General features: G+C 34.6%; 1 protein-coding gene across 2 annotated transcripts in view; it reads left to right on the top strand.

The window, feature by feature from the left end:
* LOC149554532 (Peptidase S41 family protein) overlaps positions 1-18224 on the top strand; it is a 183672-nt gene that overhangs the window by 15543 nt on the left and 149905 nt on the right. Inside the window, exons 2-5 of one of the 2 annotated variants that reach the window (XM_089828576.1) lie at positions 724-1093; positions 1416-1565; positions 12616-12698; positions 13012-13220. In XM_089828576.1, the coding sequence (XP_089684702.1) occupies positions 724-1093; positions 1416-1565; positions 12616-12698; positions 13012-13220 (812 nt within the window). The remainder of the gene's footprint in view (positions 1-723; positions 1094-1415; positions 1566-12615; positions 12699-13011; positions 13221-18224) is intronic. The other variant, XM_089828577.1, reaches the window with a different exon arrangement.

Here is an 18224-nt window from a genome sequence, read left to right as displayed (position 1 = left end):
ATTGAAATCGGAGATTTTACATAAATCACACATCATGAATGAAACTTTTACCATGCAATTTTGAATGCTATCATCTTACCCTTAGTTTGCAGACTCTCATCTCTATCATCTTTTTTTCCTGCGCGAGTTTTCACAAGTTTAATTCTTGCTTTTTTATAAATGCAAAAAGATGTGGGTACAAATGGCGATGTAGGTAAAGCGCTGGTTAAAGTGCATTTTTTACATGTTGCTTTTGCTATAAAATCATGCATTTTCTTTTGTGAGATGGCACTCTTTAATTAAATTTTTATATGTTTCTTTAAGAGAGTTAATTTTTAGTATTCTCTAAGTTGCAAACTTTTTGCTGAGTTTTTATCGAGTATTTGCTGAGTTGAAAATTTTGGGCTTGCCGAGCACTATCCGAGTCTACGTCTGTGAACTATGATCTTATCTATTCCTTGAGCAAGGCACCTTTGGAATTTCTAGCTGACCTAAGATAAAAAGGTCACTAATGGGTTAAATCACATTTCTATCAGATATTAAATGTTATTGCTGTTAAACATGAAAAACACACTTGAGGTTATTGGAACAAGACTACTAGTAACTGTCTCTTTTCTAGCCAAGTGAATAGAGCTGAAAGACAAACATATGATTAATATCTTCTGTTTTCATATCATTAAGTATAATGATTTGGTTTATATTTATGCTTTAGGACTTGTGTTGGATGCTTTTGTATTTGTGCAGATCTCACAGCCAAAGACTAAGTACTGGAAGTGGGAAGTGAGAAAACACATGCACGACCATTTTTCACTTGACAAGAGAAAAGACAGACTACAGCTAGGAAATGGCATTAGGGCAAAGATAACAAATGGGCTCTTACCAGAAATTAAGTTGCAGTTCCAGGAATTTCTGAAGCACTCCAATTTATTTTTTCAGCGAGGCATACAATTATATCCAAACTATTTGGAATGTTATATTCACCCAAAAAAGTTAACAAAAGCACAGAGATGGCAAAAAAGCAAGAACAACAGGGGTTCCCTTATCCTGGTTGGATCAGTCATAACTCTTGTATTGATGATGTCAGTCTCCATAAATATCAACAGAAGTCCATCATGTGAGTACAAACTAACATTGACATTCATTTGACCTTCAAGATCTTTCAGCTTTGCAATTAAAATAAAACGAATTCATTATTGAAGGGATAAACTTAAAAAAAGAGCCTTAGAATGCGATAGATATGCAAAATGACATCACTAACAGTCATCTATGCATTTATTCTCCCACATTGTGAGGTTCGTATCATAAGAAAATGCTTTACAGGCATTCAAGCTGTAAACTGTTGCGGGTTTGAGTTTCTTGAACTAATTTTTTATCCTTGAGACATTATTGTTGCCTTATCATTTTAGCAATATATATGTTTCCCGAATTGAATGTAGGGGCACTTACTGAGGAAAATTTACTCTTTCTGGAAGCATGGAGGACCATTGATCGAGCATATGTTGACAAAACATTCAATGGTCAAAGATGGTTTCGCTATCGAGAAGATGCACTTCGCCATGACCCCATGAATACTCGTGAAGAGACATGTATGCAATCTTCCCTTAACTTATGTTTTTGTTTTCAATAATTTGAGCCGAGGTACATGTGCCTTTATTTTCTTCAATGTTGCCATTTTTAAACATGATGGAATATGTTGATAGAGAGGCCATGACAGCTGTAGTGCCCAATTGATGTAATTAAATTTAGGTTACCTTTTGCAATACCCTTTTGGGTTTATAAGATGAGCCCGAAGAGTAGGAGAGTTTATTCACTCTTGTTGCAGGCTTCCAGCCACCCTCAACATTTTGATGGGCTTCTGTTTAACCCTCCTAATGACACCCCTGGCCTTGGAGGTGTGACAAGCATGTTGTAGGATTGTGGACCTGTGGTTGTGGGGCCTAACAATGTGGATGCCATTTCTTTGATATATTTATTGTTTTTATGCTTCCTAGTGATTATCCAATAATGTCAAACTCTACAACTGAGGAATTCTACACTTGCCTCTTGGGTGCAGGTCATGTATAATGTCGAGTGTTGTCTACTTTCCTTGTACTTGACAAGGATTTTTCACAACTTTGCCCTTTTGTTTGTCACTTCTCATTTTTGTCACAACCTTTGGAATTGGGAACAATGACTATAATTTGGCAGGTCATCATGTCTGATTGCCCAGCAATGCAATAAAAATAAGGATGAATGCTATTACAATAATGACAATGATTATATTACTCAATGAAAGAATACATGAAACACAATTCAATTTGGGAAGAGTCCCACAGATGCTTCTACAAGGGTGAATCTTTGTCAACCAAATAAAGATATGATAAGATAAATTTATTAATGTCCAACAAGAGACCACAAAGAGGTATTAAGGGATTGCCAAAATACAACAAAAGAAACCAGACAACACCGGGAACACCAAATGGTGTCTGAGGAAAAGAAAAACAAAGAGCAACATTAGGTGGGAGCAGTAGCTACTGAGAACCCCAAAGGGTGTGATCCAGATTGAGAGGAAGTCTTATGCCACCTCTGAGAACCACTGGAGGTGGAGAGCTATTGCTGGGTGAAACTCCTGCTAGGCTTCACGGACCTAGTGTGCCCAGAGGAAGGGAGACCAAGTGACCGCTTGGTACCCAAGGCCGAAGGGACCACTGATAAGGAGGTGATGAGCTGATATGTGGTCTGTGTTGAAGAAGACTAAATCTGTAAGGTGTGGTCCTGAAGTCTCGAAGTCTCCTGAAGATAAAGAACAAGACATCGCTGTTTGGTGTACCCGAAGAAGGCTGAAAGGGACTGGCATCCTCTGAATAGAAAAAAATTGACAAAATGAATGGTGGGACTAAATAAGGGTGCATGCTAAATTTAAATAAGCATACTAATGCAATATTATTGTGAATTTTATATATTACGCGATTAAAGAATACATGATGCATGGTTTAACATGGGAAGAGTCCATTAGTTGGTGTCTACAATGATGACTATACCAGGTACATAATGACAAAAATGAATGGGATAACTTGAGATAAAAAAACATTGTGGTTGCACCATCATAATAGTTGGACAAATATTTGTAGTCTTATTATATCATAGACTATTTTTCTTTTACTACAACTTTCTTGCATTGTCTATATGGGAATTTTTGTAGTGGGGTATGCACGTGTTGCCCTCTCCAATATAACATAATAACAGACATACATGTCTAAGACATTGTTTTTTTATCAAGGCAAATTCTTCATGCATACTCATAGCATATAAACTGAGATTCGTTTTATCTCTCAGATTGTTGTATTTGATCCAGAATTATTACCTTTAAAAATATAGTGTTCTACACATATACTCTGTGTAGTATATTTTCTGGTAGTTTCATTTATTGAACATCGCATTGTGTATGGACTCAGCTGTTTTTTGTATTGCAGTAGAAACAATTGATCAGGACATTTTTCTGGGTCTAAACATTTTGAGTGCCATCGAACTTCTTTGGGCGATTGTGGACATTAATATAATCTCATTGTTAAACTCCTACACAAGTATTCCAGAAATTGCAAAATCCCTAATAGTAATGTGACTTGTGGAGGTTTAGAAGGTTTGTTGATTTACTTTTTCTATTTCTATGTTTGGATCACATTACTGTAGTGAAGTTTGTTGAATAGGCCGAATAACTGAGACGGGTAAATTAGTTATTCCCACACGCTTATAAAAACTTTTGATGTGTCGATTAATACTTAACAATCAACAATCGCTGCTTAAGATTTGTTGGTTATTGCATAGTAAATCACCAATGTAAAGATAAGCTTGAAAGCACATAAATACCAAAACAATCAACACTAGGATTTATGTGAAAAACCCAAACTGGGAAAAACCATGAAGAAGTTAATTCTCATGAAATGAAAAACACCTGTTAATGTGACACCGATTAAGGTGATTTTGTACAACAAGGCTAACTACTTGAAATGCTCACTGCAATATGAAAGGGTTTTGCCGGTAAGCTTCATTGTTCAGATGTCCACGCCTGCCAATAGTCTTATAGCTAGTACATGATAGATGAAGTAAGAACTACCATACAATATAGTTGTCAAGCCTCTGGAATTACAGTTTGTTACTGTCTTCACCTCCTCGAATCAGCTAACTGAGTAAGTTCGCACTTGCACCACATATAGCTCACATATAAGCAACAAGATCACATGAATCAAATGTACAATCTTGAATACATGGAGTTGTATGTATCCCTCTTGAAATGATACTTTATTTATACTAGATGCACACCACAAATCTATCGGTTAAAATAGATTTGAGATAGGTCACACCACCTCGAGCAATACAAAGATCCTCAAACACAACAACATGCCACAATGATCTCCAATGCCAATGGTTATGAATAAACACACTAGGAAAAATTGTTGTGACCTAAATCAAACCGCACACATCACAAAAGATCAACAAAAAAATATGATCCACCAAAATGATGCAAACCATCACCGAGGCATGAAATGATAAAATAATCAATGATTATCCAATGGTAACACCATCACCCGATACACGGGCAATTGGTGAAAGATAATCAATATGTGACCAATAGATACACCAAGTTGACAGTATATTGTACCGATACACTAGAGGTTGAGATAGAGATGTTGACATTAATGACAACCATCAACCCCATATTCTAGCAATCTCCCCTTTTGTCATTGATGGCAACAATCATCAATAACAAAGCATAGAAAGATCACTAGAATTAATGCTAAAACTCTCTGGAAGTTCTCCAACCCCCTTTAAAAACAATGACAAAGGGCTAGAAGGAAAATAATAGCTCCCTGGGACAAGCACACATTGCTTCCCTTGAGAGGAAGCCCACCAACATTGATGCAAACAGATATAGATGTGCAAAACGACTGGTCCAATATTCTAATGAGCACCAGAAAGGGGCTTAATGCTCAAGTTCCCTCTGAGATACTCGACAGTATCCTTAGACAAAGGTTTTGTGAATATGTTTGTGATTTGCTTCTTTGTTGATACATACTCCAGCTAAACTTCTCCAGCCTCAACCTTCTCTTTGATAAAGTGATATCTGATATCAATGTGTTTTGTTCTGCAATGCATTACCGGATTCCTTGACATATAGATAGCAATGGTGTTATCACATAGTATAGGAATTGGTTTAGAAAAATGGATCCCTATATTCTTCAAAGATTACTTCATCTATAATACCTATGTACAACACAAGGATGCTGCAATATATTCTGTTTCAGCTATTGAAAGCATTACAAAATCCTGCTTCTTGCTCGACCAAGGAACTAACAAAGAGCCAAGAAAGAGGACTTCCCTTTGGTACTCTTCCGGTCATCCAAAGATCTTGTCCAACTAGTACCTATATATGCTGTCAAAGTCAAATCTGATCCTTTTGGATACCATAAACTATAATCTTTACTCCCTTTCAAGTACTTGAAGATTCTCTTCACTACCATAACATGAGATTCTTTCAGTTCTTGAAACTTGGCTACCAAACATATTGCATAGATGATATCTCATCTAGACGCAGTGAGATACTAGGAACATCCAATCGATCTATACTTATTTGCATCTGCTTTCAGCAAGTCATCATACTTAATCAACTTGCAGCCGATGATAATAGGAGTGCTTACTGGCTTCGAGTTTTCTAAGCAAAATTTCTTCAACAATTCCTTCTCATACTTGGATTGTGAGATAAAAAATAGCTTTGCTGTTTCAGTTCACTTTTAATCCAAGGAAGAAATTCAATGCACCAATCCTAGACATCTCAAATTCCTTTCACATATCCTCAACAATTTTTTTGCACATATCATCTTTTCCACCAAAGATAATATCATCCACATACACCACAACAACCAGAACTCTGTTGGTATTTACTTTGAAGTACATATTGTTGTCTGCCCAACCTTTCTAAAATCCTCGAGTGATCAAATATTTATCCAACTTACCACGCTAGGCTCTAGGCACCTATTACAATCCATAAAGAGCCTTTTCCAATCTGCAAACTGCATCTGGTTTTGTCTCTGACCTGAAACCTTCCAGTTGCTCATTGTAGACTTCTTTATTCTGCTCACCATTCAAAAGTGCTGACATGACATCCATCTGATAGACTTTGAATTATCTGTAAGTTGCAAAAGCCAAGAACATTATGCTGGCCTCCATCTGAGCAACGGGTGCGTAAATCTCATCAAAGTCAATTCCTTCAATCTAAGAATAACCTTTGTAGACAAGTTTAGCTTTGTTTTTCACAACTTTACCATTCTAATCCAACTTGCTCCTGAGAACCCATTTAGTTCCAATCACATTCTTTCCTGTCGTTTTGGGAACAAGCTCCCAAGTCTGATTCTTTTCAATCTAATTTAGTTGTTCTTCCATTGCCTTGATTTAACTTTGATAATTACAAGATTTTGTCATAGATTTAGGTTCAACTTCTGAAAATAGGCATTATAAAGCTTGCTCTTTCATTGCCATACTTTTGGTAATAGCACCTTTGTTCTTATCACCGATAATCTTCTTTTTAGAATGATGCTTCTAAACATACCTTGGAATTTTACTGGTAGGAGAAGGGGCCGGTCTCGGTTCTTCTGCTTCCTCATCATTTTCTTTCTTTTCCTTAGTATCAGATTCATAATCAACAATCTTCTCTGGTTTCTTCTGAAAACTCTTCGTCAATTCTCACATTCACACTTTATTGTAACACTAATATGCTTTGTATCTGGTAGAGTGACCCAGAAAAAATCCTTCATCAGATCTGCTGTTCAACTTTCCCAAATTGTCTTCATCTCTTTGAATATAACAGCTACTTTCAAAGATTTTGAAAGATTTCATAATAGGTACCCTTCCATGCCAAAAGTTTGCATAAAGTCTTATAGTATCTTTTCCAGTACGAAACTCTGTTCAATGTGTACACAATAGTGTGTGCCGCTTCCTTGCAATAAACTTTTGGTAGGTTTGCTTCTTTTGATCATAGTCCATTTTGCTTATTGAATAGTTCTTCTATTCTTTCCACAATACCATTTTGCTGCAGGGTTTTGGCTGCAAAAGTTGTCTCCTTATTCCATGATCCTCACAGTAACTTTCAAATTCATTAGAAGTAAAATTGCCGCCTCTGCCAGATTTTAAATATTTGACTTTCCTTTCCCATTCACTCTCTACTCTAGCCTTAAATATCTTGATTTTGTCAAATGCTTCAGTTTTTCCTCCTAGAAATGTAACCCATGTATATCTAGAATGATTATCAATGAATTGCAAAATATACCTTTCACCCAGTAAACCTCTTGTTCTTGTAGGACCACAAAATATTGGTGTGCACAACATCTAGTACACTATTAGATGGGTGATCTTTAACTTCGAACATTTCTCTTGTATGCTTTCCTTCTTGACATCCTCTGCATATTACATATTACATTGTCTAGCTTTCTTAGCTTCAATAAGTCTAACAACTTCACTCATACTTATCCTTACCAAATTATCAAAATTTATGTGACATTTTCCAGTGCCAGAGCCAACTGTCATCAACTCAAAATATCTGACATCCTTCTGCATCTCCTTCCAACTGATGTTTATTTTTGCTAGTTCTCTTGCTAACCGCAATCAATGCTATTGTTCTCTTCTTGATTTCACAACCTTCATTCTTGAAAATAACGTCATAACCATTCTCATACCTGTCCAACACTCAACAAATTATAATACAAACCCTTCACATAATAAACATCGTTAGTGTAATTCTGACCATCAAAAGTAAATGATCCTTTCCCAACAATATATGCTGCTTTGTCCTCACCAAATTTAATAGGACCACCATTATACTTATGAAGTGAAACAAAATTTACTTTTATCTCCAGTCATATGATGAGAACAGCCACTGTCAATCAACCATTCATTCTATTTCCTGCTAACATATAAAGCAATTTCAATATGATCAATCTTAGCACAAATCTTAGAAATATCAATTTCAGATTTCTTGACCTCTTCCTCATCTTCAACATAAAACAAATAATCTTCACCTTCTGATTCATCATCAAAAACTTCTGTCTAGGACCTCTTAGGGCATCTAGTATCCAAGTGACCAACTTTACCACATTAAAAAATTTCAGAGGTAATGTACATTTATACTTGCTGGTACCTTTCTTCAATCTTCTTACTAAGTTAGCTTCGATCTCTTCATCATCATCACTGTTAGGTTCTTCCTCAACTTTGGTTGCTTTGAAAGCCGTTTCAGATATGCTTTTGTCATCAGCAAACTTTCTCAGCTCAGATGCTATCAATGTGCCAAACAATTGTTCCTTGGTAAACTCATTCGGATCATAAACTTCTTCAATAAACGAAACTTTGTCACTTTAACTGTCTAGTAATGTCATCAAGATCTCCATAAAGTCTTCATCAATTATGTTGCCGCCTTGATTCTTGTTCTCATTCACTGCACTTTCTACTCTTTGAAAATAACTTTTGATACCTTCAACATCTTCAATTCTAAGATTTTCATAATGTCTCTTTGCAGTCAACTTCTTAGAATGCTTCACCTTATCATTTCCTTCATAGATTATTTTCAAGTTTTCCCAAACCTCACAAGTAGAGTTTCAAAGAAATAACTTTAACAAGTTCTGATTTAGATAAAGCAGTAATAGTTGCATACCTTGCCTTCTCATTTTCCTCATATACTTCGATTTCATCTGCAGTATGTAAACCATTTTGAGGGAACACATACACAGTCTCCACATGCTTGCAAGTCGTGTAACTAGCAACTAATACTAGACAAACTGTCATCCGATCTTTCTATGAACTGTAATTCAATCTATCAAACATAAGAATTTTCAATTTGTGCGCCATCAGATTTGCCTGAAGCGATTAAGCTCAACACTGTGGAGCCAAGCTTTGATACCAATTATTGATTAGGCCAAATAATTGAGAGGGGGTGAATCAGTTATTCCCACACTTATAAAAACCTTTAATTTGTCAGTTAATACTTAATAATCAACAATCACCACTTAAGATCTATCAATTTGTAATATCCCTTTTTGGATATTTTTCCAAAAACCCGTGATAAAAAGTGCAGATTTAAATCCAAACAGAAAACCAATATTCAATATAAATTCCAAAACTTTAATCGATTTCTAACCAACACATTTGCATACAAGAAACTCAGAAAAGATTATTTTATTCCCCAATATTCAAAAGCTTATACATAAACCAGCAGATTAATACAAATAATTGTCCAATAACGTTACTGTATTATACAACAGCAATACAATAACATGCAACAATCCCAATAATCCAATCTTATAAACAGAAATGACAGTTAGATTGGCAATGTTTATTAAACCTGTAAGAAGGCTAGTTTTGCGTCCAACCTTCAAATGCTTCTTCAAGGGTTTGTGTCCTAGAAGAAATAACCAGCAACTGTTTCCAGCTCCCAGATTAATATTTGTCTTCAATATTATAATCTTCATATATCCTCTCATGTGGGGCTTGTTGTACCTTTATTACTTTTCCCAATGTGATGCACGCTCATTCAAGCAATGTGGGATAAAGCACCTTTTTTGTCCTTTAGTCACTTAAGTGAACATAGTACCTTTTTAAATAAAGTGACAAGTTAAATGAACTTTAATAGTCACTTAGTCAGTAAACCATATAGTCATTAGGCATTAAAATAACTGACCAAATGAACTCTGATAAACATGTGCAATAGCTTGTTGGAAAGCTCTCAGCGAGACGCTTCCAACTCAACACTGAGGTACCGAACATACCGAGTTTTGATTACTTACTAAAAATAGTAAGCATGTGGACAACCTACCAAAATTGCTCTGATGGGTTTGGAATTGGAAATGTCTAGGCCAAATCTCGAACTATACCCCGTAAAGAACCTTTTTGCCCCCGAAACCTAGGCGAAGTGAGCTGGCCACACAGAATTATAATGTCCCAGAAAAAAGGGGACATTACACAGTTATAGCATAGTACACCACCAACGTAAAGATAAGCATGAAAGCACAAAAATACCAATAAGATCAACACTAGGATTTATGTGGAAATCCCAAACTAGGAAAAACAGAGAAGCTAATGCTCATGAAATGAAAAAGACTGGTTAAGATGACCTCTGTTAAGGTGATTTTTTACAACAAGGTTACTTGCTTGTGCTCACTGCGATATGAAAGGGTTCTGTGAATGGAGACTTTACTTCTAGGATGGCCATGCCCTAGAAATACAATAAGGCTCACTGTCGATAGATTAAGGCTCACTGCCAACAAGTTTATGGCTAGTACAAGGTGGATGAAGTAACAACTACCACAAAAATAGTTGTCGAGCCTGTGCAATTCCAGTATGCTTCTCTCTTCACCTCCTTGAATCAGCTGAGTAAGTTTGCACTTGCACCACATATAGCTTGCATATAAGAAACAAGACAACATGAATTAAATGTACTAGCTTGAACTCACGGACTTACATGCATCCCTCTTGAAATGATACTTTATTTATGCCAAATGCACACCAAAAACCTGTTGGCTATAGTAGATTTGAGATAGGTCACACCTGTGTCACAAGGTTTGCCGAATTTTCAGCTTTAGGTTTGAAATTTGGCAAACCTATAAAAAATTAAAAAAACTTGTATAAATGTGGCTAAAACTGTAAAAAAATCACTTTTGGTTTTCTTAAAACATATTTTACTACGCATTTTGAAAAGGATTTTTTGGTAGTTTTCTCTGTAAATATTACCCTTGTTTAAGTGAAATAGCAGTTTTATGATCACGTCTATTGTGGAGGGTTTCTCAAGTTGATCTCGCTCTCGTAAAATCTTTGAAATTTAGGAAGATTTGAGCCAACTTCAAGATCATCCAATGCTTGCCAAACTTAGAGATTTTCCCAGTTATTTCCTTAGGGTTTCTCTTCTACTATCATGGCAATAATTCCTTCACTGCGAGCATGGTTTGTTGATTGCAACAGGGGCTTTCGATGTACTTAGAAGCTCTCCCTTCACTTGTGACCAAATTTGGCTATGACAATGATCTCTGGCATTGCCTTGCTGAACTTTCCTGTCACCACACAAAGAACGCAATGGAGGGAGGCCATCAAAGTTTTCAATTTAATACATCACTTTGTTTCTTAGGTTTCAATCTTTATTTTTCAATGTTTTAAGATTGCATATATAGTTATGTTATTTTTATTTATTTTTTAATATTAAAAATATTTAAGTTTGTTTATTATTATTTATAGGTTATATATATATATATATTATTAAAGCATTAATATCAAGTATATAAATTATTAATGCTGATAGGCATTCTACAATGCCAGGAAGGGTGGAGTGGGATGGTGTGAGTGTGTTAGTATTAACATTTATCTTTTTAGGTTAAATTTGACAACCAGTTACATGTCAAAATCATATTATTTATTATAAATAAAGTATATTTTTAGAAATAATTTGATAAGAATTACATAAAACATTTGCTAAAATTATAAACTTTGGAGATATAATTATTCACTTTGTAGTAATTAAAATAAAAAACTGAAGTGAGGGCAAAATAAATAAATAGAAATACATGGAAATATAAATATTTTTAGATGTAGTAAATTGATTTTTAATCATTTTATAATGGATATCTATCGACATCTCTTTAGATAGATTTGTTTATTATATCTATACTAGTTTATTATCATTATTAGTTCATTTGTTATTACTATTTTAATATATCAAACACAATAAATTAATCTTTTTATTATTGTTATTTATTATTTTGTTTTGTAAAGTTAAAATAAAAATAAATATATTTCTATTTTATGTTTTAAAAGTTATAGTTAGTGATTTTTTTTATTTTAAAAGTTTAATTTAAAAAAAAGAAAAAGTAGTATTATTTGAGTCAAAAGACAAAAAAGACAAAATAATTACTAGATATACTTATATTTTCAAAAAATTATATAAAGCGAATTTAATGTCAATTTTTTTAGAATTTTTTGCCCTTGTCGAATTTCATCCAAATTTTATAATTGTCGAACTTGAACTTGAACCTTGTGACTTAGGGTCACATCACCTTGAGTAATGCAACCATCCTCGAATACGACACATCACAATGATCTCTGGTGCTAATAGTTATGAATGAACACACTAGGAAAAGCCATTGTGACAAACATCAAACCACACACATCACAAAAGATTGACCCAAAAACATGATTCACTAGAATGATGCAAACCATCACAAAGGCAGGAAACAGTAAAACAATAAATGTTCAGCCAATGATTACACACATCACCCGATATACAAGCAAATAGTGAAAGAAAATCAATATGCAACCAATCAATACACCTTACAAACACCAAGTTGTTGGTACACTGCTGCCGACACAACTGTCAACTTCATATTCTAACACAGTTAAGAGTTAATCTGTTTGCATAAGTTAGGATCTCAGTCTCAGATTATTAAGTTGAAGTTTTCTAATAGATGAATGTATCATCCCCCTCTATAAAGGAGCCAGTTGTCTTGTTTTATTATTTAAACATTCACTAGTTTTCTTTGACATTTTTCTCTTGGTCATTGGTTGTGTGATTTTTATAACCTTCTTATTAGAAGAATATTCTCTAACTTGATCTTATTGGATAATGTCTAGATGCGGCAATCCGAAAGATGCTTGCGACTTTAAATGATCCTTTCACACGTTTCTTGGAGCCAGAAAAGTTCAACAGTTTGCGGGTATGTTTCTTTGACTTGCAACATTTTTATGTTTTGAGCTCTGTTTTGCACTTCTTGCTGTTATTTAATTGTTTATCATTGCTAATAGAGGAGCAATTTATTAATCTTCTTAGATATTAAGGTGGTTATTGAACAGTGCTTATATTCTATTTAAACACTTAAGAATGTTGCATGATACATTTGATTGAAATTTGGTGAAACTATACTTATAAAATGTAAATCATTATGCATTGGGAAACTCGAGATTTTTAGGACTGTGTTGTGTGTGCTAAATTGCATCAAACTAAGATGTTGCCATTGGCTTTGAAGTCAGTCTGGTACTAAGGGCGCTCTGACAGGAGTCGGTTTGGAGGTTGGATTTGACATGACTGTTGATAAAGCTTCAACTAATCTTATGGTCGTTTCACCTGTAGCTGGTGGGCCAGCAGACCATGCTGGTGTAATGCCTGGAGATATAATCTCTGCCATTAATGGCACAAGTACCCAAGGCATGGGGTTATATGATGCTGCTGAACTGCTACAGTGAGTATAGATTTTTCACTCTACAGATCTTTTATTCTGTTCTTGGTGCCATATGATGTTTTTACCAAAACATAAGGTAAATAAGGGTCATATGGCACTGCAAGATCTGATCTTGTTACAATTTCGGGTTTACTGCAAATCATTCAGTATTTTTCATTATTTATACAATTACTACAATAGCACAAGATTTGGCATAAAATATCATTTTGACTAGCTTCTTACTAGTGGCACAAATAGGCATAGTCAATAAAAGAAGCAAATTTATCTAGTATTGATTAACGGCAATTTTTTTTGTGTAGAACATACAACTTCAACTGAAATTACTAAATGATGAATGATAGAAAATTGAACCTTAAGTTTTGCATAGCTAATTAACAATGGAGAGTAGTGTGTGATGGATAGAGACACGGATCATAACAGTGGTGCAGGATATATAATATTGTGTTGTATATTAATTTTTCTATGGAAATGGTATTCAAGGTCAATATTGAAAACTTTAAATGTTTTAATGACCTAAGCAATATCAATATTAACATTTAGAATAAGATGAAGTTTACGAAAAATTTATAATTGTTAAGTTGCTATCCATAATGAAGAGAGATGATCTTTACTTGCAAGTACAATTTCAATCATTGAGTCTATGCTGAATTTTAATTGGGTGACATATGCTAATTGTTTTTGCAATGCCATCAATCCAAAATCAAATTACATTAATTAGTGGAGGATTTTATTGGGGTCGCTGCCTAAGACAAAAACATAACTGACATTACAAAAAATAAAGTGATTCAGATGGTCATAACAGTTTATACAGACAGCACAAGATAGCCTTAAAGAAGGCGGAGATAGTGTAAGAAGCCCAACAGATTCTAACTTCACCAGCATATTACTCCTTGCAATTTTTCTCTTAAATCTTCAATCTTTTGTCATGTGCATTTCATCAAACAATTTCCATCCTTAATTAAGAAAATTGCTTCATGATGCTGTCATAGAAATCATACTGGCAACTTATATAAAATCTGAATTTTTCGAACAGAGACATAGTCATTAAACCAAAGTTACAAACAGTTGGCATCCATCATATGTTGATGGTGTTCAAGGCATCACGCTAGACATATTGACAAACACTTGGCTAGCAGACTTTATAAACTCAGAACTCTGATTTTATTAACCAGGCATAAACTGAAATTCTCTAATCCACTCAGCTAATTACAATGAGAGATATTTGCCAAAAAAAAAATTAAAACTAATTGGCAATTATAGTAAAAAACCTGGAAATCAATACAGCACATCAAATCTATCAGTATTCTTTGAATTGTCTTCAGACATTGCATGAAACCCCCTAGACATCCATCATTGGGTAAGATAAAGCCCAAAAGCTGATTTGAAACCCTCTTTTGGTCGAACGGCACCCCTAGCTATGACCCAATTGCTAAGATATTTGAGTCAGCTGTTATAAATATTTCAAACATAGATCATATAGTAGCTGTGATTTCTCTGATCCCTGAGGACACTCCATACGCAATCTGAGACAATCTTTATTTACAATCCACGATTTTTTTTTAATTTCACCATTCAATCTCAATTTAACGCACATTGATGGCTCTGAATGAACCATACTCTGACACAATTCAGTGGCATCAATCTGGCAATTCAAAGTGCAAAAATCTTGGTAGAATTCTCAATTCTACAAGATCATGATTTTCTCTAACCCTTGTTTCTCTTCTTCACAAACAATCACAAAATGTATCCAGAGTAATCTTCGATTGGCATTCTCCCGGCTTATATATCTTCCCAATGCAAATTGACTAGAGGCTTCCATCACACACCTCACATAACTTAAAAGTTCATACTTCGATTGCATTTGAATTATAATATTTAATTCATCCTTCCTCATAGTTTGGCACCAACATATAAATTAATATTACAACCATTAATGGCACTTAAAACATATAACTTAGCAATTATGCAGTAAGCTTGAACATTATTATTAAATAAGTTAATTAATAATCATTAATTCAATAAATAGCCTATTTAATTCATCCAGTGACCAATTCACTACCCAGATGCTCACTTCCTGTCTTAGATGCCAAAATTTCTCCCATGGGGCATCTCTCTTTGAAACAAGTTAAATTTTCTTTTAAAAGTGTTTCCAAGTATGTCACCTTAACGCCCTTTATGAGTCACATATATTTAAAACAATATTAGGTTATGTATTTAATTTAACTTATATATTAATGTTGCTTCAGTAGTTCCCTGATCACCAAATATCACCAGGTAATTGACATTAAATGCTATCACCAACCATTGTAAAGAGAAATTGTTGCCAATTGATCAAGTTGGTGCCCAAGTTGATACTTACAAAAAATAAGTTAAATCAGACTAATTCTTTTGAAACCACCCCAGAGAGTGTCACAATATATAGTTTACTAAATTGAGCCCAAGGCAAGACCTGTAAACACCAAATAAGCTGAATGGTGAGGTCCTCAAGTTCCGAAGGCTCCCTAACCATATAGCATTAACCTATGGGAACCTGTTGAGTAGGCTAATAGTCACCAAGTTGTCAATGCCAAAGAAGGGGACATTACGTAAGTGTATTTGGCATAATTGACTATAATATTTCATTAATTTGTTTGTATTCAACTAATTATTATTTATTTAGGGGTATGGGTAGTATTAAGTGTTGATTCTTAGCAATTATCAATAGTTGTATTTTGCTAGGCAACTATTGGATGCTTGAAAGGGGCTCCTTGTAGTCAAGGAAAGTATTATGATGCATGGATGATCATCCTTGTCCTACTTTTGTGTAGGAACTTTGCATGAATAAAGTTATTCTTTTGTTACTATCTACTATGTATTGTCATTTATATTCCTCTATGCAATTACTATGCTTGTCATATATGGGATGAACAATCACCACACACCCCAACCAAACATGTGTTTGACATGCATTGTGGTCGCCTTTTCACTTGCATACTATTGAGGATCTTGTATTGTTTTGTCAGATGATGGAAATTGGATAAGATTTACTCCCTCTATGTTGGGTGAATGTTATTTGAAAAAATAATTTATGATTTACTTATCTCCAAGCAAAGTTCAACTTATTGTTATCAACAACTTATCGGCAAGAACAAAAAAAAATATCGGAGATAAGCCGGGAACTTCTCGGGAAAACATCAGGAACTTAAAAAATTGCTTAAATTTAAATGGAAATGCATTTTTGGCAAAATTAAATTAGCAGATCTAAACGAGTAAACAACCTAAACAAGCTGATCTAAGTATATATAAATGCAAATATGATACAAAATCGCTTCCTCATGCAAAATGCTGATGCCTCAAAGCCATAGTCAAATAGTTTGAACTCTAAAGAAAACTAAAAACAGCAAATTGTCTTTGTAAAACTATAAGCAAATACAAGTGTCAAGTACAATATCAAATTAGTCTACATCTTCCTCTTCCTCTTCATAGCAGCTCTAATAAAAACTACTAGAATAAGAGGGAGTTTAGCCCTAGAAGATTGCTGCGGCTGTGGCTGGATCTCCATCCTAGATGTATTTTACTTGGCAACTATTGGATGCTTGAAATAGGCTCCTTTTAGTCCAGGAAAGTATTATGATGCATGGCTGATCATCCTTGGCCTACTTTTGTGTAGGAACTTCACATGAACAAACTTATTCTTCTGTTACCGTATCTTTTATGTATTGTCATTTATATTCCTCTATGCAAGTACTACGCTTATCGTATATAGGATGAACAATCATCATACACCCCAACCAAACATGTTTTTGACATGCATTGTGGTTGCCTTTTCACTTGCACACTATTGAGGATCTTGTATTGTCTTGTTCGATGACGGGAAATTGATACTTTTGAAGATTTCCTCCCTCCTCTATGTTGGGTGAATTTTCTTTGCAAAAAAATATAATTATTATTTACTTGATATATTCAGGCATAGTTCAACTTATTGTTATAGAAAACTTATCGTTGAAATATTAGAGTAATTTAGGAGCTTCTTGAGAAAATATCAGAGATAAGTTGGGAACTTCTTGGGAACTGAAAAATTTGCTTAAATTTAATTGGAAATGCATTTTTTTTGCAAATTCAAAGGAGATGCATCTATTGAGTCAGTAAATGAGTAAACAACCCAAACAAGGTGATCTAGGTATATATAAATGCAAATATGATACAAAATCACATCCTCGTGTGGAATGTCGATTGCTTGTAGCCATAGTCTGATAGTCTGAACTCTAAAGCAAACTTTAAAAAGAAAATTGTCTTTGTAAAACTCTAAGAAAATACAAGTGTCAAGGACAATATTAAAATAGGCTATATCTTCCTCTTCCCCTTCCCCTTCCCAACTACTCTAGTAAAAACTACTGGAGTGGGAGGGAGTCTAGCCCAAGAAGACTATTGTGGTTGTGGCTGGACCCCCATCCTAGATGTAGATGATGCTTACACTAGCAGTGCCTCATCATATATATCTTCAATACTTTCAGTGCCCTCATCCTACTCAATGTCATCCAATCCCACTGTGAATCCACCCTTCTCCATACCCCGCCTCTCAAAATTACTAAATTCATCGTCTGTGAACAATGGGGGCTGCTCTTGTGATGTCCAATCATAGGAGGGATCTATGTCATCCAAATCAAGTGGACCAACTACTTCTAACTCTACCTTTTTTATGCTCAACTGAAGGTTATAATGCACATAAACAAAGTTATTGAGCCATCTCTGTGCTAACTTGTTCCTCTTTTTCATGTAAATGGTCTCGAATAAGCTCTAGGTATGCTCCCAACTAGATGAGGTATTGGCTGACATAAGATGCAAAGGGTAAGCTTTTGCAGATTTTGAACATTTCCGCCCCAATTTTGCCACAAATCATCTGCAAGATAAATAGTAAAGAGTTAGAAAACAAGGTGAAACATATTTTAGTAACTTAGTTTTTATCTACTTATCATGCATGCAAAAAACACCAAAAATCCAAATATTGTACCTGGAGTTTGAGTG

The sequence above is a fragment of the Cupressus sempervirens genome, chromosome 5 (assembly GCF_028749045.1).
Source record: "Cupressus sempervirens isolate cs-2001-9-10 chromosome 5, ASM2874904v1, whole genome shotgun sequence".
Classification (NCBI taxonomy): Eukaryota; Viridiplantae; Streptophyta; class Pinopsida; order Cupressales; family Cupressaceae; genus Cupressus; species Cupressus sempervirens.
This window is presented reverse-complemented; position numbering and strand designations above follow the sequence as displayed.